This window comes from Meles meles, chromosome 6 (genome assembly GCF_922984935.1).
Source record: "Meles meles chromosome 6, mMelMel3.1 paternal haplotype, whole genome shotgun sequence".
In the NCBI taxonomy this organism is placed as follows: Eukaryota; Metazoa; Chordata; class Mammalia; order Carnivora; family Mustelidae; genus Meles; species Meles meles.
In genome coordinates, this window is record NC_060071.1 from 149,604,785 (window position 1) to 149,631,803 (window position 27,019).

The window sequence follows — 27,019 nt, forward strand, 5'->3', positions numbered from 1 at the left end:
TTGGAGAATCTGTCCAAGATGGCACACTCACATGGCTACCAAGCGGACCTCTTCACAGAGCGGCTCGAGTACACCACCACATGGTGGCTGATGTCCCCCAAAGCAAACAGTCCAAGAGAGAGCGCCACGGGAAGCTATCTTAAATTGAATTAGCCTCGGAAGTTACATAGTATCATTTCCTCCAAATTCTGTTAGGAGCGAGTCATTATGTCTGTGAGAAGAGGGGAATTAGACTCCATCTTTGGAAGAGAGGCATTTTATTTTATTTTTTAAAAGACTTTATTTATTTGACAGAGAGAGACAGCAAGAGAGGCGAACACAAGCAGGGGAAATGGGAGAGGGAGAAGCAACCTCCTGGCTTGAGCAGGGACCCCAATGTGGGGCTCGATCCCAGGACCCTGGGATCATGACCTGAGCCGAAGGCAGAGGCTTATCAACTGAGCCGCCCAGGCGCCCTGAAGAGAGGCATTTTAAAGAATCTGCAGACATATTTTTAAAACCGCCACATCCATTTACTGTAAAGTCTCACGAAGACTCTACACGTCTCTCACTGTTACTGGCTACTTGCAGAAGTTTGGTTGTTATTCCCAACAGCACTGTCCCCTACAAAGAGAGGGAATGTTTATGTTTATGGGCCTATGTTTCAGAGAGGTAGCTAACGATGCAGTCAGTAGAGGTTTTCACCATAACCGCTGCCTTTATCCTCAATGACTATCCTAAACGCCTTGGCAGTCAGTCAACAGAAAAGACTAGTGGATTTTGTCAGCAATGAAACACCTACCGGCTACTGGGTCACTGCAGATGTCAGTCCTACCCTGATATGCTGATTTTAATACTCAACTAAGTAACTTCACCCTTGGCTATAACAGACAAGAATGTCACTGTACTATTACTCGGGCAAAGAAAATTCCCCAAGCTTTCAAGTCGTGATGAGACGCCGTGCTAGCGCTCAACGGTCTGTCCTCCTTGCCCCTTTCTGTACTAGCTGATGCGGAGACCACAGAGCATCCTTGGAAGGCTCCAGCCCTCCAGCCCTGCTCTCTCTCAAAGGAGCCCCAGAGCCGCCATTCCCCGGGTCAGATTCACACTTGATTTGTAGGCCAAGCCAGCACTTCTCCCCAGCATGTCTAAAACCAAACTCCCCCTTCCCTCCAACCCCGGCTTCCTCCCTCAACGTCTTACTGTCATCAATGGCTCCAACATTTCCCCCAGGAACCTCGGCCTCACCTGTGACTTCAGCCTACGTGGCTGAAAACATAAGCTGTTGCTCAGCGCTCCTGATCGCTCTCATGTCCAGCTTTCCTCTCCATTCCAGAGCTGACACTTCCCACCTTCCTATTTTGGTCCACGTTATTCCTTCTGGCTGCAAAGCCCTTCCCCCCACTTCCTAAACTCTACCTGTCCTTCCAGGCTCTGTGGCAATGCCATCTGCTTCCCGAAGCTTTCCTGCTCCTCTACAGATAATCTCTCCTACAATTGTTCTGACCCTCCGGATCTGACATCACTTCCAGAGACGTGAGAGAACTCTTTCCTAACGAGTTCTGAATTCCAGAGATGCAACCGCACGTAAGGCGCACTTGCACGTCGTCTGGCTAACCCGAGCTGGCGGCTATCTTACTGACCGCTTACACGGCCCCTCCGGGGGAAGCTCCGCAGCCCCACAGAGGAGCGCGCTGAGCTCTGGCAGCCGGTTGAGTGGCTCTCCCGAGCCCAGCGGTGCAGGAGCAGCAGCACCAGCAGCTCAGCCCGGGTCTGCGGCTTAGTGGATGCTGTCCCCTCGCACGGGATGCGCCGGCGCCCGGGGCTCTCAGAGCGGGCTGCAGCACACACGGAGGACTGCCCCGACTACCAGTCGTCCAGGGTTTCAGAGGGTAAATGTTCTATCAGATGCATCTGCTGATTATTAGTCTGAATCGGATGAAAATGCTCTTTCTGGGCGACTCAGTTGTTAAGCATCTGCCTTCGGCTCAGGTCATGATCCCGGGGTCCTGGGATTGAGCCCCGTGTTGGGGTCCCTCCTGGGCGGGGAGGCTGCTTCTTCCTCTCCCACTCCCCCGCTTGTGTCCCCTCTCTCACTGTCTCTCTCTCTCTGTCAAATAAATAAATCAAAAGTCTGTTTTTGTACAAAAAAATGCTGTTTTTGTACATAAAAAATGGCCAAACATCAACAATTTCATATGATTTAACCTAACAGGAAAAGGCTGATTTTCCCCCTTTAAAAACACAAAAGCTAAAGATAATTTGATTGTAGCATTAATAATAAAGAAATAAAGAAAAGAATGAGAACTCTAGGCTACTCTTTAGTTTTGGAAGATTATGAGAAATGACCAAATAGATAATGTTACCTTACCAGCAACAGTGGAAGGCTTCCTGGAGGAGGCTTGCTAATCACTGCTTAAATTATTCCAGAGAAAGTCTCAGAGAGACTAACTCGACAGAGTTAGACTTTGACTTTCTTGGGATAATCTCATATAAGGAGATACATGTGAATTATAAGGAATGAATGAATTAGGGGCACCTGGGTGACTCAGTCGGTTAAAACGCATCTGCCTTTGGCTCAGGTCATGATCCCAGGGTCCTGGGACTGAGCCCTGTGTCAGGCTCCCTGCTCAGTGGGAAGTCTGCTTCCCCCTTCCTTTTTTTTTTTAAGATTTTATTTATTTGACACACAAAGAGAGAGATCACAAGTAGGCAGAGAAGCAGGCAGAGCTGCTGAGCAGAGAGCCCGATGCGGGGCTCGATCCCAGGACCCTGAGGTCATGAACTGAGCCGAAGGCAGAGGCTCAACCCACTGAGCCACCCAGGCGCCCTCTCCCTCTCCTTCTTCCTGCTCATGTTCTGTCTCAAATTAATAAATCTTTTTTTTTTTAAAGAAGGAATAAATTAAAACCTCCTTTCTTCTAAACTGTACTATAGACGTATGCCTTTTGAGCTTGTCTCCATGACCTTGAAATTCTTCTTGTCCGGTATTTCCTTTGGAAGTCAGTCTCTCGGGGACTCCAGTTGTGAGTCTACTGTCAAATACACATTCCACAGTGACCGCACAGGCCTCCCCGTCTCCAGTCTCACTCCCAGCCCTATGCCGGACACAGAACTCTCACACCAGCACCAGAGGCTCTCTCTAAAAGGCAGCTCATCCTTTCTCTTGCTTACTACCCTGCAAGAGTAAGTCCAGGCTCAGCACAGTGAGGATCCGGCCCCTCCCCTGACCAGTACAGGTCAGCTCTAGTCCCCGCTCAGCATCACCCCCACCTTCCTCGTCGCCACATTTTTTTTTTTTTTTAGAGATTTATTTATTTGACAGACAGAGATCACAAGTAGGCAGAGAGGCAGGCAGAGAGAGGAGGAAGCAGGCTCCCCGCTGTGCAGAGAGCCCGATGCGGAGCTCGATCCCAGGACCCTGAGATCATGACCTGAGCTGAAGGCAGAGGCCTAACCCACTGAGCCACCCAGGCGCCCTCCTCATCCCCACGTTACGCTCCCTTGTTACCAACGTGTTTCCTACTCTCTGCCACCCACAGCGCTTCACGTTCTTCCCCACGTCCTAGCAGATGCCTTGACCTCCAGCTCCCAGAAGTCTCTCCTGAGAGCCACCTCAGGAAGTTAATCAAATAAAATCTGATTATTTTGGTGTCTTGTTCTACTTTTCCTGCACTTCTCACGCTGTACTGTGATCTGTTTGCCCACCTATCCCTAAAAACACCCTTTCATTCACTGTGGAATGTGAATCAGACTTCAAGTAGCCACCACCGTACACTTTGCTTCTATGTCTTTGGTCTAAAACCAAAATAAATTGGTTAGTATTGTTTTAAAAAGAATAAAGAAAGAAATTTTAAGCCTAGGTAGTAGTTATCTGAGTGGGGTTTTTTAGTAATTCTTTACCTGTGCACATATCTCACATTCTCCGTATATTTCACACTAAAATGGTAAAAAAATAAAGAATTAGATCAATCAGCCAGGATCCTTTCTGGTAATTTAACAAGATATTTGTTTAAAACTATAACTAATGTTTTACTTTTTTATTTTTATTTTTTGGTATAACTGATTTTTTAAAGTATAACTGGATTCTCAGTATGACGTCACTCCAAAAACAACAAACGTCAAAAATGAAACTCTGACAAAATAATTAGGATAAGATCTATTTATCCCCACATAATAGTCTAGGTCCTTTAGTCATTTCTCTTTTTGCATATCTCACCACAGTTGGAAAGGTTCAGGTTTAGAGCGCATTTTTACCTGCTTACTTAGCAAACAAAAGAAAACACCTGATAATGGCATCAAGATAGATTATAAACATGGAGACTTATTTGTATCACAAAAAATACTCAGTAAAATTGAGTCTAACATTTCATTATATTCTGCACTTGATCTTAGCCAAAAGGCCGAGAAGAGATACATTTCATTATATTCTGGAGCTGCAACATTTCATATTCCAACAATTATTAAGCCTCACAAACAGGAGTCAATTAGTATCCAAATACTCTCCAACTCCTGTAATATTACTATAATATGCTATTTTATCTGATAAAGTGAATTACTCTTATGATTAAAATTCACCCATAGGTGGGGCACCTGGGTGGCTCAGTGGGTTAAGCCTCTGCCTTCGGCTCAGGTCATGGTCTCAGGGTCCTGGGATGGAGCCCTGCATCGGGCTCTCTGCTCAGCGGGGAGCTTGCTTCCCCCACCTCCTCTGTCTGCCTCTCTGCCTGCTTGTGATCTCTGCCTGTCAAGTGGATGGATAAAATCTTAAAAAAAAAAAAAATTCACCCATAGGGATGCCTGGGTGGCTCAGTGGGTTAAATGGCTGCCTTCAGCTCAGGTCATGATCCCAGGGTCCTGGGATGGAGTCCCACATTGGGCTCCTTGCTCAGCAGGGAGCCTGCTTCTCTCTCTCTCTGCCTGCCTCTCTGCCTACTTGTGATCTCTCTCTTTCTCTGACAAATAAAATCTTGAAAAAAAAAAAAACAAAAAACTTCCTCTCTTCTGTTTGAATAAATAAATAAATAAAATTCACCCCTATAAAGTCAAAGTTTGGTTTGACCCATGTTATACCCAAAGCAAGTGGCTAAGAATGACGAGGGCTGGAAACACCAGGAGGAAAGTAGGGCTATGGATGAACACAGAAAACGCTAAGGGAAAAACCACCACATCCCCCACAAGAGCTACAAAGCAAGACACCATGGGAACTGCTGTTTCCCACAGCACAGCCCCCAAGACACACGGAACTGTGCTCCTGATCATAATACCTACGAGGCAAGATCAAACACAAACACCTACTTTTGAAAGCGCCATTGGGCCGCCACAATGGTAAGGAAGTTCCAGGGGGTCCCAGAAGCTCTGGGTCACGAGGGAACGCCGCGGCTGGCTTGAGTCCTGTAGGTCTGTGCCTCTGCGGCCCTAGCACCTCCTTGTGCCTGGCTCCCAGGTACACAGGCGACTGCTGGTCTACCTTCTGCTACTACTCGTCGGTCTACATTTCCTGGAGGATTTTTTTTTTCCTTTTTAAGGGACGAGGGGGACGGGGAGGAAGAGACAATCTTAAGCAGGCTCCAGCCTGGTAAGGGGCTTGATGTCACGACCCTGAGATCAGGACCTGAGCCAAAATCAAGTCGGACACTTAACTGACTAAGCCACCCAGGCACCCCTACATTTCCTAGAGTTCTATACAGAGGGAATGAAGCAGTATGTACTCTGTGGTCTGGCTTCTACCTCCCAGCATGATGACTCTGAGACCCATCCCTGTTGCCGTGTGTATCAGTGGCCTGCACCTTGTCACTGCTCGGTAATATTTCATTATATGGAGATGTAATGCTTTTCATCCATTTACCTGTTACTAGACATTAAGGTTTTTCCAGATCTAGGCTACCACAAAGCAAACTGCTCTGAATACCCATGTACATGTCTATGTCTGTATGGCTGTCTGCTTTCTTTTTGTTTGGGTAATTACTTCGGAATAGAATTGCTGGATTACATAATGGATTCACATCCAAGTTTTTAAAAAAATATTTATTCATTCATTTATTTATTTTAGTCAAAGAGTGAGCAGAGCAGGGGGAGGGGCAGAGGGAGAGGAGAAGGCGAATCCTAAGCAGCTTCATGCCCAGCATGGAGACTGACGCAGGGCTCCATCCCAGGACCCTGAGATCATGACCTGAGCTGAAATCGAGAGCCTACTGCTTAACTGACTGAGCCCTCAGGCGCCCCGATTCACATTCAAGTTTTAAAGAAATTTGTCACAGTTTATCAGACAACACCATGTTATATTCGCAACAGCACTATTTGAGAATTCTGGGCTCTCCACATCCTCATCAACACTTGTTAGCTGAGCCACCTGTTAAGCGTCTGCCTTCGGCTCAGGTCATGATCCCAGGGTCCCGGGATCGAGCCCCTAATCAGGCTCTCTGCTAGGCAGGAAGCCTGCTTTTCCCTCTCCCGCTCCCCTGCTTGTGTTCCCTCTCTCACTGTGTCTCTGTCAAATAAATAAATAAAATCTTTAAAAAAAAATGTAGACATTCTAAGAGGCTTTAACCCACTGAGCCACCCAGGCACCTGAGGAATAGTCTTTTCACTAAATGCTGCAGGGATAACTAGATATTAACAGGCAAGAGAATAAATCTGGATCCCTGCTTCGTACCAAAACCAAAAATCAACTCCCAATGGATCATAGCCCCAAACGCTGAGAGCTACAACTATAAAGCTCTTAGAAGAAAGCAGAGGGGCTGGGTTAACTGGCCTTGGCAGTTCACCGCACGAGCAGGAATAAAGCAGGAACTGACTCATAGTTTAGTGTGGCCGGCTGAGAAAACAGGAAAAGCGCTTCCAGGACACCTAAGGAAAACGGCGCCGCACAGAAGCGTTTACACGGCCGACCTGACACCACTCTCCTTGCAGACTGGTTTGAAGGGAAGCCCTGGGCTGTCCTCTGGGAACTCAGATTTTGGGAGGGTTCCCACCATTCCCAGAAGTGATGAGAGAAGCTTGCTGAACCTGAACTTGTGCACGTGGGCTCCACTGAGCTGCGCTGGCCGACAACACGTCACAGCTGTTGCCACGGCCAGTTGTGGCCGACTGCACGTCCTGTATGACTCCACCGGGGAAGGCCTCTTGGAAGCTGGTGCCTGGTGTCCTCACACTTCACCCCACACGCCTTCGCCCTTCGCTGCGGTTGCGCAGAGCTATGAGTACAAGCAGCTCCTGAGTCCTGTGAGTCCTCTCGACGAATCATTGAAACTAGGGGCGCCTGGGGGGCTCAGGTGTTAAGCCTCTGCCTTCAGTTCACGTCATGATCCCAGCGTCCTAGGATTGAGCCCCGCATCGAGCTCTCTGCTCAGCGGGGAGCCTGCTTCCTTCTCTCTCTCTCTGCCTACTTGTGATCTCTCAAATAAATAAATAAAATCTTTAAAAAAAACCACAAATAAATAAAACCACTGAAACTAGGGGTGGTCCTGAGGACCCGTGCCACAACTATGTAATAAAAGAAATCCACCTGCTTTTTGGTAGCATATGGTCAAACCAGATTCCCAGAATTCTACTGGACAAGCACGTTCTGGATGCTTAGGACAGTGTGTGCACGTGGCCCGGAGGCCCCCAAACTTCACAGGGCAACACGGGCACCTGGAAGCTTTGCAGGCCCACCCCAGACTCAGTGCATCCAAAGTTCGGCCAGTGGCTGGGCGTTTCTTAGAAAACCCGACTTGTTGACCTGCAACTTTCGTAGAGCAGGACTTCCTGAACTTCTGGCCCCAGCAGCGGCTAACAGGCATGAATGATGCCAGCTCAGCTTCCTGTCCTCTTCTAGCCCTCACGCCCTCCTCCCTCAGCGGCAGCTGCCCCCAGTCCTTGCTGCCGGGGCCCACACACCGGGTTCACTGCCACCGTCCTGCATCTGGGGTATATAAAGAAACAGTGTTGGAGAAAGATTTTTTTTTTAAATTTTATTTATTTGACAGGGATCACAAGTAGGCAGAGAGGCAGGCAAAGAGAGAGGAGGAAGCAGGCTCCCTGCGGAGCAGAGAGCCCGACGCGGGACTCGATCCCAGGACCCTGAGACCATGACCTGAGCCGAAGGCAGAGGCCCAACCCACTAAGCCACCCAGGCGCCCCTAGAAAGATGTTTTTAGTATCTTATAAACTTTAAAAATGCACGTAAAAGTGCCTTGTAGACATTAAGAACTTTATGAACATACTGTATTACTAGGCTTAACAGGCAGATGTGTGCACCATAAAATACAGCAGCGTCTTTGATGTAATGCTTCCAGGGCAAAGTTATCCCTCCTGACAGCTCTCTGCCCTCCTCTAATTAAAAACTCACATAAAGGCTACGGGCACACTTTTAAGTTTGGTTTCAGATTTCAGCTTTGTTGATCTTGAGATATAAATATTGTCTCCATGTTAAGAAATAACTTCATCACAGAAAGATCACAGGCGCCTTACATTTAAACATCAGAACTCACTTTATGGGGGTGCCTGGGCAGCTCAGCTGAGGAAGCATCTGCCTTTGGCTCGGTCATGATCTCAGGGTCCTGGGACTGAGCCCTGCATCGGGCTCCCTCGGTCTGCTTCTCCCTCTCTTTCTGCCCCTCCCTGTTCATGCAAAATCTTTTTTTTTTTAAAGAACTCACTTTATGCCTGGCATCCTTTCCTCCTGAGCCCCTTCCCTGTACCCCCCGCCCCCCAGCACAGCACTGTACTGTAACAATATACTTGTTTCACCTTCCCAAGGGCCCCTCAGGTCATGGGCAATCTTAGAACTCAAAAGAATCTTCAAAATTCAGTTGGACAAGTTAAGTTCTGAATGCTTAGGACAGTGTGTGCATGTGACCTGGAGGTCCCCAAACCTGGCAGGGCAACACGGGAGGGCATATGGGGAGTTCTGCAGGCCTGCTCAGATTCACTGAATCAAAAGTCCTACCAGCGTGGTGTGGGCCTTTTTCTTAAGATTTTCTGTAGCAGATATGCCTGGCAGAACCTCACAGAGGCTCTAGATTTGGTGTGAACAAGCACATCAGAAGGCAGGCAGGTGAAGAGGACTTGTGGAACGGTCTTTAGAAATTGGAGGCTAAGGAAAGAGAATTCATAATCTTTTTTTTTTTTAAACATTTTATTTATTTATTTGTTAGAGAGAGAGAAAGAGAGAGTGCACAAGCAGCGGGAGCAACAGACTCCCCGCTGAGCAGGGAGCCCGATGCGGGGCTCGATCCCAGGACCCTGAGACCATGACCAGAGCCAAAGGCAGACACTTCACTCACTGAGCCACCCAGCTGCCCCTCTTTTTTTTTTTTTTTTAATATTTTGTTTATTTATTTGAGAGAGAGAGATCTCAAGAGAGAGCATGGGGAAGGGAGGGAGCAGCAGGCTTCCCGCTAAGCAGGGAGCCCGATTTGAGGCTCTCTGAGCTGAAGGCAGACACTCAACTGACTGAGCCACCAAGCTGTCCCAGGAGAATTCACAATCTTGACATCCCAAATAGTTCTGAGTGGCACAAGGACTATGACACTGGCGCCAAAGAGAAGAAAGTATAACTTAGCGCGCCACTTGCCTGTGTGGTGAATAATGTCTGCAAAGTCTAAAATTATAAACCCTACTAAATGGTTTTCAGGAGGCTTAATTAGTCAGATAACAGTACAGATGTTATTAAACTTGACAAATAAAAGTACAACTGAAAGAACTGGAAGGTAGGAGGGAAAGAGGAAGTGGAAAAAGGGGATGGGTGCTAACACCCTCCTCTTATAAGAAGAGAGGCCTGGAGATCCGTTTTTTTTTTTTTTTTTAAAGATTTTATTTATTTATTTGACAGAGAGAGAGAGAGATCACAAGTAGGCAGAGAGGCAGTCAGAGAGAGAGGAAGGGAAGCAGGCTCCCTGCTGAGCAGAGAGCCCGATGTGGGGCTCGATCCCAGGACCCTGGGATCATGACCTGAGCTGAAGGCAGAGGCTTTAACCCACTGAGCCACCCAGGCACCGCTGGAGATCCGGTTTAAAGTGGACAGTACAAAGAAACGGAGATAAAAGGTCAACATTTCAAGTCCTAACAGTAGCCAATAAAAGAACTACACTCACAGTTCAATAATACTAAGTTGGGAAGCAGAGAGGCAAAGTCACTTGCTCAAGTTTAGGCAAGGAGATGTGACTACGGCCCTGCACGCTCCAGCCTTGGACTGTGCCAAGCACTATGCCAGGAAGTAAGCTGCCCAATGTCACGCACCTGCTTAGCAGCAGAGCTGGAAAAAGAAACTAATTCTCGGGGCGCCTCTGTGGCTCAGTCAGTTAAGCGACTGCCTTTGATTCAGGTCATGATCCAGGAGTCCCGGGATCAAGTCCCGCATCGGGCTCCCTGCTCGGCGGGGAGCCTGCTTCTCCCTCTGACCCTTCCCCTTCTCATGCTCTCTCTCTCTCACTCTCTTTCCCTCAAATAGATGAAATCTTTAGAAGAAAAATAAGAAAAAAAGAAAAGAAACTAATTCTCTAGCCTAAAAATTATTTGGAAAAGTTATTCCTAAAATTTCCAGGAAAGACCATGTTGAAAATTTCTCTCACTCGCTCCTCGTTCATTCCTTCATTCCTGCTCGTTCTTTACACACACACACACGCCACTTCTTAAAAAGAGCTCCTCTACTGAGACCCACTTCCTTCCCTCCACAGCAGGCCTGCTCTCCAGAGCCACACCAGCTGGCAGAGCGAGTTCTCTCTGCTGGAGGCAACTATGAAGCCTTCCAGCCCCAGCCATTTTGTCTTTCAAGACCCGACGGAAGGATGAAGAGATCCACAGAAGACACGTGGTGAGCCTGCCTGCTCATCTCTTAGTCTAGAGACTAAGACCACCGGCTTCTGGGGGCCAGGCCACGGGTGAGAGCACCGAGCACAAGGTAAGCAGCTGCTGTGCGGGGACAGGCTGAGGCCACAGCTGGTGGAGGGTGCCGAGGCCGGGGCTAGGCTGGGGACCAGAGACCAGCCAGGGTGTGGGCCAGACCGCAGACCGCCAGACCACTCCGTGGCCTGCGGAACTTCACAGGAACTTGTGAAATACTCAACAGAAATGCCAATCTACCCCCAAGATAAGACTTCAAAAATAAATTATGACCCAAACTCATTAGTACCTATAAAAAGCAATTCCAAAATTTCACCTTGATTCACTAGTACTTACGCCATTTTCTGTGCGTTTCTCTGCAGGTACATTTATTACATTCCTCTGAGTTCTCTGCTCTTGCGTCTGACGGCCACCTAGAGAAATGAAAGGGCCAGACTTACTAAAAGACAGGCTAGTAAGAGGATACCCTCCCATCTCTTCACTTACTTATTTATGCAACACAAGTACAATATACCAGGTTGAACAACTCAACCCTTGATACAGTTGAAAAAATGCTTTATAGTTAATTTTTATAAAGTTGTTTAAATGAAATTTCTTCTTCTGCTTCAGAATCTTGAAACTGACTTATATCAAAAGATTTCTAACACTTAAAAATGGTCAAGATGGCAAGTTTTATATCACATGTATTTTACCACAACCAATTTTTACTAAACATTTTTTAAAAGATTTTATTTATTTATTTATTTGACAGATCACAAGTAGGCAGAGAGGCAGGCAGAGAGAGAGGAGGAAGCAGGTTCCCCACTGAGCAGAGAGCCCAATGCGCGGCTCGATCCCAGGATCTTGGGATCATGACCTGAGCCGAAGGCAGAGGCTTTAACCCACTGAGCCACCCGGGAGCCCCTTATTAAACATTGTTAAAAGACTTTTTTATCATAGTAGGGACTAAAACAGAACTTAAAATCCAGCAGTAAAAACATCGGGGCACAGAACTGGTCTTCACTGGCAGGCTCACAACTGACATGGGGCATCAACCCAAATCAGGCAGTCTTAAGAATTCTCCCTTGCTCCATAAAAATTAAAATACTGCCCAAAAAAGGCTTCAGACTTAAAATGTAGAAGTCATATGCCCTGTCGTATTTTTTAAACAAAACGAAGTGTGCTGCACGCTTGTGCACCTGGTGACTCTGAAGTCACAGCAGCCGAAGCCTTTGATGCGTGCAGCGCCCGCCCCGGCCCACTCATCTCTACAGCCATTACCTAATGTCATTTGAGAATTATCACACCTCATAGCCTGCCTTACTACCTGAAATCCCTGACTTCAAAGGCACATGAACTTCATGTTAAAAAGACAAAATAAAACACAAGAAAACACTTCTTTCTTCTCTTTCCTATTACTCTGAAACATCTGAAGAAAAATGCTATAATGGAAGTGTGGCTTGCTTCACCTTAGAGCATGCATTCTCAAAGCCAGTGATACTGTCCCCAAGGGGCAAAGACTGGTCCTTAGGGACTAGAAAATATCTTACTCTTTTTATGTACACAGCAAAGACGCGCAGTACATAAACAGACACATAGTACATCTGATGGGGAAAGATGACGGACAAGAACAGAATGTCGGAAAAAGGGAGAGAACATTCACGAGGAGTTAAACAGAAGTGAGGGGCATGGCGTGCGGCCGAGCACAGTCCTACAGCCACAACAGCCTCTTCAGAGTCCAGTTTCCTAGTAGCAGGATTCATTCTCTCTCTCTCTCTCTCACACACACACACACACACAGAGCCACAGGCTTCCCTTAGACTATGGCATCTGTCAGTTCACAAGGTAAATTAAATTCTTAGTTATTCTTGGTATTTTTTTTTAACTTTTTTTTTTAAGACTTTATTTATTTATTTGACAGAGAGAGATCACAAGTAGACAGAGAGGCAGGCAGAGAGAGAGAGAGAGAGGGAAGCAGGCTCCCTGCTGAGCAGAGAGCCCGATGCGGGACTCGATCCCAGGACCCTGAGATCATGACCTGAGCCGAAGGCAGCAGCTTAACCCACTGAGCCACCCAGGCGCCCCTATTCTTGGTATTTTTAAGGAATAAGGTATTCAGGTTAATTTAATATTCTAGAATGTCTGCCCCTTCCCAGCAACAAGCTACCAAGAAGTTAGAGTGCTACGAAACATCCAACATCAGAGTTTTACCAAGTGCCGCTCCATCTCCACGGTCAGGATGGCCTTATGGTTTGGAGTCATCCGACCGTGAACAGTAAGGGTTGACATTTGGCGAGTGCTTCCGGGGCACCAGCCCCACTGAACCCGTCCCCAGAACACCTCACCAGCTGCAGTCACAACCCCATGCAGCGCGCCGAGGAGGACACGGGGGCGAAGGGCTGGGAAGTCACTTGCCCATGACGCACACAAAGAAGACAGCCTCACCCCCACCTCCAGCACCCTGGCTCCTGGGTCCTGCTTTATGCTGTGGCCGTGGCCCTCACCGAGGCACTTTACACTCCAAGCTTGCTCCCCCAAGTGTAGAAGGCGACTGAAGTGAACGTCCTCTATGCTCTCTAGCTTCCAAATACAGAGTTCTCATCACTCTGGTGAGGGGGCTCCTTCCCTTCTCGGGATGTGTCCTACAGTTCTACACAATAAACACGCCAATGTCATCCCTTCAAATACTATCAGTCGGTGACAACTGCCTTCCACTTAGCTCTGTGGGAAGCACAGAGGAATCCTATTCTTGGATCCTCAACTCTGGCTGTAAACCGGAGAAGCTCAGCGAACAAGGGGGAACAAAGCACCCTTAAAAAAAGATTTACTTACTTGAGACGGTGGGGTGGTTGGGGCAGTGGGGAGAGGCGGACTCTCCACGGAGAGTGGAGCCTGACGCAGGGCTCGATCCCACGGCCCATAGGATCATGACCTGAGTGGAAAACAAGAGCCGGACACCCAACTGACTGAGCCACCCAGGCGCCCCCCGAAGGACCCACCGTCTTACTCCTTGGGCTCTGAGAGACAGGTGCAGTATGCATAAGCACAGGCAGAGGAAACCCGGCGGAGGGGAGAGCACTGTGGGCGTCTCTTATGAGTCGGCGCCCACAGAATACGAAGGTGCGAGAAGGGACGTGACTGAGGGGAAAAAGGAGGGACGAGGTTGAGAGATGGGTAGGTTCCTATTACAAATGCCATCTATGCCAGGCTGAGGAGGGTCAAGCAGGGAGGCGGGGACTTTACTGGAAAGTTCTGCAAATCAGTGCAAGCTGTGATGAATTTGGTTCTTCAGTCCTGACCAACGGTCCCTAACAGTCTCCTTCCTGGGAGTTTCCTTCAGCCTGGTATCCTGCACGCTCACTCCACACCTGGCTCGATCCCTCAAGGTCCCCCGTCTGTTGCAAACACGCGGCTCTGTGCTGACAGTGGTCCTCTCGGCACGGCGCGGTTCAGCATCCCCTCCTCACGGGATCTGCCGGGCCTGCTGAGTCAGCACGGCGAGGCGGGGCAGCACTGCGCGGGGAGGCTGCGGCGGAGCTGGAAGGTCAGCACTGTCGCCTTCCTTAGGGCTCTGAACGGTTCTCTTTAAGCATCCCCGACGCTTTCAAACATCGTAAAGTGAGAATAAGACCTTCCTCCCAGCCCACCACCCAGGACTTTAACAGTTATGCACACACACTGTATCAGTAAAAGTAAAATATAAAACTTTTAAGTTAAGTATAGCTAAGTACGGGGCACCTGGGTGGCTCAGTCAGCTAAGCGTCTGCCTTCAGCTCCGGTCATGATCCCAGGGTCCTGGGATCGAACACCACACGGGCTCCCTGCTCGGTGGGAAGCCTGCTTCTCCCTTTGCCTGCCGCTCCCCCGCTTGTGCTATCTCTCTCTGTCAAATACATTATGTCAAATACATAAATCTTAAAAAAAAAAAAGTATGGGGCGCCTGGGTGGCTCAGTGGGTTAAAGCCTCTGCCATCGGCTCAGGTCATGACCTCAGGGTCCTGGGATCAAGCCCCGCATTGGGCTCTCTGCTCAGCGGGGAGCCTGCTTCCCTTCCCCTCTCTCTGCCTGCCTTTCTGCCTACTTGTGATCTGTCAAATAAATAAATAAAATCTTTTAAAAAAAAGTATAGCTAGGTACAGGAGGGGTAAAGTATTTGGAGAGCTCGGGCAGAGAGCTAAAATGCATTCCTGGCGCTAGAATAGCACTCAGCGGTCAGATCACCTAGCCCTCCTCCCCGGGGGGCTTTTGTCCTGAGAGGCTGGGCTCCTGTCTAAGGCAAAGGGAGATGGAGAGCTGCACCTGAGCCCTGGCCTCCTGACTCCAAAGACCACTGACGGATGGGGGAAGAGCCGGAAGTAGTGATGCGCTGTCCAAAACCGCACCGGAACAACATTTACCACTATGGAAAGAGGGTTCTGACGTAGCTAGGAGCCCATCCTAGAGGCAAAATGTCCTTTATGATAATATATAAATAAAAGGGGATAATTCGCAACAAAGGAACCCTTTTACAAAAGGATGTCCCTGTTTATTTTTTTAAATACCAGAAGTAAGCCACAATCACAGTTAAATAACAAGTTAAAGGTCTCAACGCACAATGTATATACAGGTTTTTACAAAAAGTTCTCTTATTTTGTTTAAATTCTAATTCAAAAATAGATAGCATATTCCCACGGTTTAAAATTCCAAAGGAACAAACAAGTAAACAATTAACTATTTGCCCTCCCTCCCCGGCAGCCTTCGCCCGAAGCTAGCAATGCAACCAGTTTCTCACAACGCTTCCAAAGACATTTAACCCATGTACGAGCCAATACAGGCGCACAGAATTAGGCTTCTGTGTCCGTCACACAGAAGGTGGCACAATGGGCACGAGGTTTTGCACGGTGCTTGTTCACTTAGCTGTTCCGGAGATGGTGCGGGTCAGGGCACAGAGCCGCCTCCTGACTTCGGGCTGGGCGGCAGCCTACCGCACGCACACACGCACCGCCTCCTCTTTAACCCGATGCCCACGACGCCCACGGCAGGCATCAGGCCACTCCTCCTGGCCGTGCTCCGCGAGCAACGTCACCTCGGCCTCATTCTGCACGTCTGCAGGCGTGGCTTTAGGGTAAGTTCTCGGAAGTGAGACTGCTAGGTGAAAGGTCGGGCTCTCTGGGGAGTTTAACAGAGGTTGCTAACGTGCCTCTCCGCAGCAGCTGCCACCAGGCACTTCCGCGGCATCACCGGCCTCCCCGCCAGCACCGCGCTCGCCGGCGCGACGGGTGAAACACATTCACGGTTTCCCTCCGTTTCTTTCACTAGGAGCAAGGCTGAACATCCTTTCACATAATCTAGGGTCAAGTGTATTTGCTTTTCTGTGACCTTTTTTAAAAAAACTGATTTTCCTCATCGGATTTTAGGAACTCATATATAAATGTAGTTAGCCTTTGCACTACGAGCTATAAATGCTGTTTCCCAGGTTATACTTTGTCTTTTGACTTCGCTTAGGGTAGTTATTGCCACACAGGTTTTCTTTTTGAGGGGGGGTTCTTCTTTTCTCAATCATTTGGTTTTCTAGTCTTCTACAGCTTAGTGTTATACTTAGAAAGGTCTTGTTCATGCCAAGATTTTTTTTAAAAAACACTTCTCAGAATTTTTCTAATCCTTTCATGGTTTTATTTATTCTTAAAATCTCGATATTTGATCCATCCAATATTTGTTAAAAGCAGTAAAACAGTGTCTTTAAACAGCAGGCTGACTCACGTGTCTGAGTCTATCGCCTGACCGGCCTGCGGCCCAGGGAGCGAAGCAAGGCCCGGGCGGCCACACAGTATGGAGCAGCTGCGGACCGCCTTAGCCAAGGTCATAGAAACGCGGGACGCCAACTCTCCCTCCCACCACTTGTGCGTGAAGGGAAAACAAAGATGTCATTTATTTTAACATTTATTCCTATTTTATTTAAATGAACTTAACAAACGGGGAAAGCACTTATCTACCTTGCTCACTGCTCTCGGCGGGGGAATCCTCGTGTCGGAGGAAAAACTTCACCTCTTCCCTGCGCGGCCCCCACTTCTGCAGATGTTCGTACATCATGTGATCAAAGGGTATGGGACGCTCTGGAAAAAAACACATTTTACTTATTCCAGAAACAAAATGACTCCAACCGCAAGCAAAAAATACAGATTTAAAGAAGTGTATACACACGCATTAGAACTCAAAGATATTGTAAGCATTAAATCTTAACTTTAATGAAGTGAAAGCAGGAGTATGAGTTCCTGGGAAATAATTTAGGCAACACGTAAGCACAGGAAGTGTACTTAAAAGCGATTTTGCAACATGAGATTGGGAACACAGAAGAATGGCCTCTATCATATGTATCAGGAGGCGCTGTGCCTCCCACTCTTCAAAGAAACACATTAACACAGGGGTTCAGCCTCGCCCTTCATTAAAGGGTTGCGTGTGGCGGGCAGACCCACGCAGGATGGACTGGGCACCGGCTGGCAGCTCAGGTACCAGTGTCGTGAGCGCGGCCAGCACCCGCAGAGACCACAAATTACCCAGTTGATAATAAAAATGAAATTCTACAGAATCAAATGCACGAATGTACTTCAAATAGTAAAACAAAGCTAAAAACGCCCTCGCTCACAGAGCAGCGACACCCGTCACTTGAGGAGGGCACAAACACAGCCGTTAAATGTATGAGGCGCCACTTCATAGGTTTCACGCTAGGCCGTACTCAGAACCGCATCACATGTACAAAGAGAAGCAAAAAACCTGGGTTGTTTGCCTTTTTCGTAGGTATTTGAAGAACTATTTATATTTTGGATACTAATCCTGGGTTGGTTATATTGAAAATAGGCTTGTCTTTTAATTTCATTGGTGTCTTCTATTAGACAGAAGTTTAAAAATTTTAAATGTAAGCAATTATCAATCTCTTCTGATTTTGAAATTTTTTGTACGATAAATCCTCTCTACTCCAAGGTCAAAAGTATAGTCCATATTTTTTCCTACAAATTGTAAAGTATTGCTTTTCATTGTCTTTATGGAACTGATCTGATTTTGCGTTTCATCCTTGAATCGTCAATTGTCGCAGCATCACATGCTCACTCGAGCCTGCTTCCCCTGGAGACTGGTGATCGCCACCTCTGGCCGGCTCAGGCCCCAGCGGCCCGTCTCTTCCGTTCGGTTCTGTGGGCTATCACTCCTCCTCGGTGCAGTGCCGGTCTGCGCTGCTACTGCTTCATCCCCCCCGCGTCTGCTGGCTGAGCTCCCTCACGTGACTTATCTTTCAAATAAAACTGTCTTGGCACTGCTTGGCCCTTTTCTCATGTATCTTCTATTTTTACTTTTTAAAAAGATTTTATTTATTTATTCGACAGAGAGAGATCACAAGTAGGCAGAGAGGCAGGCAGAAGAGAGGGAGAAGCAGACTCTCCACTGAGCAGGTGGGGCTCGATCCCAGGACCCTGAGATCATGACCTGAGCCGAAGGCAGAGGCTTAACCCACTGAGTCACCCAGGCGCCCCTCATATATCTTTTAAAGGAGCTGCTTATCAAGTTCTTTTTTTAAATGTAGGCTTTTGACTGTAATCATATTCATTTATTTATAAATAAAATTTGGGGAGATCCAAAATCTCTGTAAAGTGAGTCTTCTAGGGGCGCCTGGGTGGCTCAGTGGGTTAAAGCCTCTGCCTTCAGCTCAGGTCATGATCTCAGGGTCCTGGGATCGAGCCCCACGTTGGGCTCCCTGCTCAGTGGAAGAGTCTGCTTCTCCCTCTCTTCTGCCTGCCTCTCTGCCTACTTATTTTTTTTTTTTTTTAAGATTTTATTTATTTATTTGACAGAGAGAGATCACAAGCAGGCAGAGAGGCAGGCAGAGAGAGAGGAGGAAGCAGGCTCCCTGTGGAGCAGAGAGCCCGATGCGGGGCTCGATCCCAGGACCCCGAGACCATGACCCGAGCCGAAGGCAGCGGCCCAATCCACTGAGCCACCCAGGCGCCCCATGACTGCTCTGTCAAAAAACAAAAAACAAAAAACAACAACTGAGTCTTCTAGTCCATGAACATGGCTTTGTCTCTCCATTTTGATCAGGCACCTTGTGTTCTTCAATGATTTTCTTTTTTTAAATCACCATAAAGGTCTGTAAATCTTGTTTTTGTTTTTTTTTTTTAAAGATTTTATTTTTATTTATTTGACAGAGAGACACACACAAGTAGGCAGAGAGAGAAGGGGAAGCAGGCTCCCCGCTGAGCAGAGAGCCGGATGCGGGGCTTGACCCCAGGACCCTGAGATTATGACCCGAGCCAAAGGCAGTGGCTTAACCCACTGAGCCACCCAGGTGCTCCTAAAAGTCTGTAAATCTTAAGCTATTCCTTTGTACCTTACAGATTTTTTTTTTGTCTACATAATATATAAAAATAACTTTCATTTTAGAATGATTGCCGTCCTCTAGAAAAGTAGCCAAGACTGTACAGAGCTCACCCATTCCCTTTAATGCTAATATCTCAACTACGGTATCTTTTTTTTTTTTTTCCAACTACAGTATCTTTGTCAAAACTAAGAAACTGACGCTGGTACATTACTGTTAATTAAATTCCAGGCTTTGTCTGCATTCCATCAGTTTCTCCCCTAATGTCCTCTTTCTGTTCCAGGAACAGAACCAGAAAATGACACTGCATTTATTTATCTGAAACCCTGGGTCTCTGCTGGTCAATGACAGCGCATTCCTTCCCCTCCACCCTTTTTTTAATGGCCTTGACAGTTGTGAGGAGTTCTGGTCAGGTAATTTACAGAATGTCCCTAATTTTGACTTGTCTAATGTTTCTCCCATGGTTAGACTGAGGTGACGGGTTTTGGGGAGAACTCCACAGAGCTGAGGTACCTTCTCCTTTCACCACACCAGGGTGTGCGTGCCATCACCACGACAGATAACTGTGATGCTGGGCTCGACCACTGAGCTAAGGTGGTATCTGCCAGGTACCCCTCACCCCAACAACCACCCGATTCTCAAGCAGGCAGTTGGCAAATGCTGAGTGCTATATGTGTGGAGGGGAGGACTGCAACTGAGGACATTAGCCTCTCTCTCCAGAAACATCCCCCCAACGCTTGCTTACAGGCCGACGACTGATTCATAAGACCTATTGTACCCTCTAGCTCTGTAATAGGAAATGGGAGGAATTTCTCATTCTCAAGAGTTTAATACCTCAGGAGCTATCCCTACCCCCACTGTTTGCTGTTACCAACATTAACAAATGTGGTTTGTGTAGATGAAAAGTAAATTGTACTGTGAAATTTTCATATTTTGGGGGTAATTTCTTTTTTAAGATTTTATTTACCTGACAGAGATACAGCAAGAGAGGGAACACAAGCAGGGGGAGTTGGGAGAGGGAGAAGAGGGTCTCCTGCCGAGCAGGGAGCCCAATGTGGGGCTCGATCCCAGGTCGTTCATGGGATCGTGACCTGGGATCATGATCTGAGCCGAAGGCAGACGTACAAGGACTGAGCTACCCAGGTGCCCTTTGTGGTAATTTCTTGCTTACTTATTAATTATACCTTTCTGTTTTATATTTTATTAGTGTTTGTGTTTTACAAACATTCCTGGAAGCCCAAAGCAGCAATTTTTGAAGACAAGGACCCTGAGATCATGACCTGAGCCGAAGGCAGAGGTTTAACCCACTGAGCCACCCAGGCGCGCAACAAGAGAAATTCTAAGCGTAGGCCTACACTGAAGAGAAGTGAAAACATGTGCCCACATAAACACTTGCATGTGAATGTTCACAGCAGCATTCTCACAACCAAAAAGTGGGAACAACCCAAATGTCCATCACCTGCTGATGGATAAATGAAACATGGTCTATCATACAATCGGTATGACTAAACCAAGCAAAGAAATTTAATACTGAGACATGCTACAACATGGATGAACCTTGAAACTATTATGCTAAGGAAAACCAGCCCCCAAAGCCACATATTACATGATTCCATCTAGGAGGTACCAAGAATAGTCAAACACCGAGGGCACCATACAGTGGTTGTCAGTGCCTAGGGGAGGAAGGAATGGAATGGAAGGAATGGGAAGGAACAGAGTTTGGCGATGGCTACACGACATTCAAACAGTGATTTTTATGATGAGCCAATTTTATCTCAAGTTGAATGGGAAAAAGGAAATACTGAAATATTCCCGCTGCTGCTTGTGCTTGGACGTGAGGAAGGACACAGAAAGACCAGGGGCTCCCAGGCAGTGACGTGGCAGCGTGGCAGGATGACAGTGAGCAGCACCGTTCACTGTCAACACGAGCGTACCGCTGCACGAGAAACCCTTCTCTAACTGTGCTCTGAGAAGTGGACTTTCTCTAAAGCTGCCCTGAGAAGTGGACTTTGAGACAGAGAGAGAGCTTTACGGGCTGTAGCCTCATCAAACTTCATGGTGTGATGTATTGCTCTGCCCCAGACAAGTTGGACATTCCTACAAAGAGAAGGATCCCGCCGTTCCTGGCGATGGGACACGTGCTGTGCTGCTAACCCACACCGTCCTGCACGTGCGGGCAAGCGACGTCTTGTTCCTCAAACATCAGGACAAAGACAGAAATGCTCTCATCTCAGCTGAAGATGATATCTGTGTTTGCTTAGCTCAAGTTCAGCACACAATTATTTGCACAAAAAACGCAAGCACAAAGTAAACTTTAAAGAAGTAAATTAGTTTTAAAAGTAACACTTTTAGGGGCACCTGGGTGGCTCAAGTGGGTTAAGCCTCTGCCTTCGGCTCAGGTCATGATCTTGGGGTCCTGGGATCGAGCCTCGCATCAGACTCTCTGCTCAGTGGGGAGCCTGCTTCCTCCTCTCTCTGCCTGCCTCTCTGCCTACTTGTGATCTCTGTCAAATAAATAAATTCTTAAAAAAAGTAACACTTTTAATGTATACAGGCCTATAAAAAAAGATATTTTCTAAGATTTTCTTTCTTTCTTTTAGAGAGAGAACACATGAGAAGGGGGAGGAGCAGAGGGAGAGGCAGAGAAAGAGAATTTCCAGCAGACTCCTACTGAGCACAGAGCCTGCCATGGGGCTTCATCCCTGGACCCCGAAGATCATGCCCCGAGCTGAAACCGAGTCTGACACTCAGCTGACTGAGCCACCCAGATACCCCGAGGATCACTGTATAACAATTAAATCCAATTTTGTCCTAAGTCAGTTATTTAACAAATTTGTTGCTTCCATGTATGAATTAAAAATTTCAAAGAAAAGATGATTTTCAAGAAAAGTAAGCTAAGCTTCACTGCCCTTGTTTTAAATAATAAAGGCTTCCTATGACATCATGCTTGAATGAAAGGGGAAGCAAAACTGCCCTATGCATTTTACATAACATTGTCTCACTTAATGGAATCTATGATAAGACTTTCAGGCATTCTTGGATAAGGCAAAAATAAAATCGAGTAGGAAACTTAACACAAGGAGAAGCTGAAGGTTCGACCTTCACAACAGAGGGGCCCTGTGTGGGGAGAGACGCACACGTAGGGCAGGCTAACAGGATAAGCTAGCCAGCCTGACAGACTGCGACAGGCTGACCTGTGTCCCCCCACTAATTCATTCGCAGAACTTTTTTTTAAATTTTTTAGATTTTATTTATTTGACAGATAGATCACAAGCAGGCAGAGAGGCAGGCGGGGGGCGCGGCAGGCTCCCCACCTAGCAGAGAGCCTGATGTGGGGCTCAGTCCCAGGACGCTGAGATCATGACCTGAGCCGAAAGCAGAGGCTTCACCCACTGAGCCACCCAGGCGCCCCATATGCAGAACTTTTAACCCGAGAATTTCAGAATGCAATCCTTTGGAGACTGGAGCTTTAAGGACGTAGTAAGTAAAAATGAGGTCACCAGGGTGGGCTTGACTCTAATGTGTCCTCATGTGAAGAAGAGACTAGAAGAGATTAAGACACAGACATACAGAGAGAAGGTGGCATCTGTAAGCCAAAGAGAGAGGCCTCAGGAAAACGTAGCCTGTCCACCCTCTGACCTCAGACTGGAGAATGAACACCTGATGTTTAAGTCCCCGAGGCTGCAGGACGGCGCTACGGCAGCGCTGGCAACAACTCCACGGACCCGCAGAGGCAGCCCCTTCTCCGGAGCGCCGCGGCGCCAGCGGAGCACACACTTCCGGCGCACTGACCGCACTCGCACACCACGAGCTGGAGAGGGGGTTTACGCAACGGGTCTCTGAAACCTGAAAACTTCTGTAAGGGTTTCTCTAGGGTAAAAAGACAGAGAATGGCTATTCTAAGGGCTTTCCCTCTTCCTCTGAATCTTACCCACCGGAAAGTATCTGAGACCCAGCTTTGCCGTCTGTTTTACTCAGTGATTTAAGAATTTACTGAGGGAAATACAAAGCCAACAGACAAGTTCCTGCCTTCAGGAACCATAGTCCAAACTACCGTGTTCTGTTCTGGTAAACACTACGGCAGCATGGCAGCACAGGGAGGGACACCTAACACCTGCTGAGACTCAAGGAAGGGCTGAGCGGCAAAGAATGAACAGAAGTTAGCAAGCAAAGGGAGGCAGGTGCTAGGGATTGTTCTAGACAATGACAAGAGCTTACACAAAAGCCAAGGCAAATACAGTACGCCAGCATGCCGGGACCCTCTGCTGTGAGGGGCTAGTCCTCATTCCTGACGAGGTCAAACAACACGGTATGATTTCAGGTGGGCCTGGAGACAAGGAAGGCACCAACCAAAAGACTCCTGTGAGAGGGACCAGCATTCTCAATGGCCGGGACCATCTGGGGCAATGACACTTGCTGAAGGAGCTTACTCCCTCCCACAGAAGGCAAGAGGGGGAGAGGGAGGTGAAGACTTAGAAGTGGTAACAAGTCGCAATGAACGAGAGTGCTAAGAGGCAGGGGAAGAAGCAACAGTGAGACAACGATCAGGCTCTCACAGCGGTCCCCCACAAACTGTCATTTCTTAACTGTCCCCCTCCCCGTGGCAGTTTCCTGTCACTGCTATCAGTGTTATCCCTGATCACTGAGGACCTACCCTCCTCCCTCTGGTTTAGTAATACTCCAACATTTATCAAAGTCAAATTCTTCTCACTGTGCCCTTAAATCTTTGCTCTGGGGGTACCTGGGTGACTCAGTCATTAAGCTTCTGCCTTCAGCTCAGGTCATGATCCCAGGATTCTGGGATCAAGCCCCACATTGTGTTCTCTGGTTGGTGGGAAGCCTGCTGCTCCCCCTCCCACACCCCCTACTTCTGTTCCCTCTCTCACTGTCTCTCTCTCTGTAGAATGAATAAATAAATAAATAAATAAAATAAAATAAAATAAAATCTTTGCTCTGAATTCTAAGGATAAAATTAAAAGCACAAGACTTTGGAAGAAAATATTTAAAAACCATATACCCAACAAGGGATTTGTGTCTGTCTAGAATATGCTGGGAGTGTACTGTACAGCATGGTGACTTTAGTTAATAATACTGTGATGCAGGACGCCTGGGTGGCTCAGTGGGTTAAGCCGCTGCCTTCGACTCGGGTCATGATCTCGGGATCCTGGGATCGAGTCCTGCATCAGGCTCCTTGCTCCGCAGGGAGCCTGCTTCTCCCTCTGCCTCCCTCTGCCTCTGCCTGCTACTCTGTCTGCCTGTGCTCGCTCTCTGACAAATAAATAAAGTCTTTAAAAAATAATAATAATACTGTGATGCATATTTGAAAGTTGCTAAAAGATCTCGAAAGTTCTCGTCCCAAGAAAAAAAATTTTTGTAACTCTGTCGTGAGGGGTGTTAATTAGACTTACTGAAGTGATCATTTTACAATATATACAAATATCATTAGGTATGTAAAACGAATATGTTATATATCAATTATACCTCAATTAAAAACAAAAACTCTTGTAACTCAATAATAAAAAGACAACTCAATTGGGGCGCCTGGGTGGCTCAGTCGGGTAAGTGTCTGCCTTTATAGCTCAGGTCACGATTCCAGGGTCCTGGGATTGAGCCCCATATCAGGCTCCCTGCTCAGTGGGGAGCCTGCTTCTCCCCTAACTGCCACTCTCCCTGCTTGTGTTTGCCCTCTCCCTCTCTACGTCAAGTAAATAACTAAAATCTTAAAAAAAAAAAAAGACAACTCAATTAAAAAATGGGCAAAGGATCTAAATATTTCTCTAAAGAAAATATGCAAATGGCCAATAAGCACGTGGAAAGAGACTCCGTATCATTAGCCACTCGGGAAATGCACATCAGAACCACAATGAGATACTGCTCACACCCACTGCACAACTCTGAGCACACGGACACGACTGAATCGCACACTTTCCGTGGGTAGACAGTATGGTACGTGAATTTTATCTTAATAAAGCTACTTAAAACAAGCGTAAGCCTTCAGTGATTGTCCCTAAGTCTCCTTTAAACTCTAACATTCGGGTGCTCTCATGATCACCCCAGACTCGGCGTGTTCCAGGTGATCATTCTTGTCCTCTCCAACTCAGACCCGTCCGTACCCACCACCTCTGTTTTCCCACCACAGAAGTCCTCCGGTACTGAAGGTCTTTGTGCAAGCTAGCTCTATTCTCTTCCCTGCTGCCTACCTTCTCTCACTACCAGTCCCTCAGGTACCTTAGAAGCACACCGTGTCTGTGCTCTTTCTAGTCCTTCCTTCTCATCGCCTCCCTTGCTGAGTAGGGCCCATCTACGTTCAACCTCTCCTTTAGAATCCAAGTTATTCTGCACAATTTTTTGTACTCAGTAATCATATTTTTTATGCTGATCTTCTCTGCCCAGCTTCGTGTACGAGGCAGTAGAGCCCACCCTCGAACAGCACACAGGTTAGGAACGCTGACCCTGTGTGCAGTCAAAAATTCACATGTAGGGGCGCCTGGGTGGCTCAGTGGATTAAGCCGCTGCCTTCAGCTCAGGTCATGATCTCAGGGTCCTGGGATCGAGCCCCGCGTTGGGCTCTCTGCTCCACAGGGAGCCTGCTTCCTCCTCTCTCTCTGCCTACCTCTCTGCCTACTTGTGATCTCTCTCTCTGTGTCAAATAAAAAAAATAAATAAATAAATAAAAAATTCACATGTAACTTTTGACTCCACAAGAACTTAACTGCTAACAGCCTACTGCTGGACAGTAGCCTTACTGACAACATAAACAGCTGATTCACACGTATTTTTTATGTTACAGGTATTACATACTGTGTTCTTACAGTAAGAGCTAACTTCTTCATTTTTTTGGTATTTCTAGGTTATGTGGTTCATCTGCGAGTTTTTTTCCAATTGTTGCAAATGCCCCCAAATTTTCGAATATATTTACTGAAAAAAAAATTCCACATACAAGTGGACCTGAGCAATTCAAATCTGTGTTATTCGAGGGTCAACTGTATTTGCTCTTCACAATTTAATAAATATTTATCAAGGGCCTACTGTTTAACAGGTTTTATATGGAGGGGAAAGAAAATAGTGTTTCTGCCTTGAAGCGTCAGAGGAGAAAATGTACAACTCGGTACATATCAAAGCTAACTGTACAAGCTCAGAGGACACGTGGTTCGTGGTGAGGTCAGGAAAGATCTCACAGAAGAGCTCCACCCATTTCCCTAAGTATCTCAGACCGTGCTGGTAAGGGTCCAATGACGTATCTTTTAGGAAAAGCATCTAAAATCTTATCCCCATGTAATGTGATTTTAATTAGTTCCTCATTACCATAGATAACTAAGAACCAGAAGCAAAATTTTGCATTTGATAAATATTACATTTTATGTACGTAGTCATCCCTACAGAGCTTAATACATACCATTTCCTCTCCACACTTCAGCTAAATGGCAACTGCCTTCTCCAGGTTCCTTGCAAAATTCTACGACATCTCGACATGTTGTTTCTGGTGTTATAGGAACTTCTGTTAGAATCTGTTCGTTGTTGCTCAAGAACACGGTTAATATCATCTGTAAGAGAAAAGATTAAAGCTACAACTTTGAGTCATTATCATAAGGGATTAGTCTGTAAATTTAAAGCAATCCCCTCTACCTCCCACTCCCCCCACACACACCAAAATGCCTACAGGATCAGTTTTTGGAAACAGGCTAATTCTAAAATTCATGGCTGGCTCAGTTGAAACAGCAGCAACTCTTGATCTTGGGGTTGTGAGTTCAAGCCCCACACTGGGTGTACAGACTACTTACACAAATAAGAAATAAAATTTAAAAATTCATGTAGAAAAATTAAAATGTAAAACAAGTCAGGAATATTCCAGAAGAAAATAACATTAGAAGGAAACTAGCATTACCAGAT

General features: G+C 47.0%; 1 protein-coding gene across 9 annotated transcripts in view; it reads right to left on the reverse strand.

The window, feature by feature from the left end:
• PPP1R13B (protein phosphatase 1 regulatory subunit 13B) overlaps positions 1-27,019 on the reverse strand; it is a 93,088-nt gene that overhangs the window by 27,772 nt on the left and 38,297 nt on the right. For all 9 annotated transcript variants that reach the window (XM_046008258.1, XM_046008265.1, XM_046008264.1 and 6 more), the window contains exons 2-4: positions 26,526-26,673; positions 16,758-16,877; positions 11,143-11,219 (exon numbers count right to left, since the gene is read on the reverse strand). In XM_046008258.1, coding sequence (XP_045864214.1) covers positions 11,143-11,219; positions 16,758-16,877; positions 26,526-26,673 — 345 coding nt within the window. The remainder of the gene's footprint in view (positions 1-11,142; positions 11,220-16,757; positions 16,878-26,525; positions 26,674-27,019) is intronic.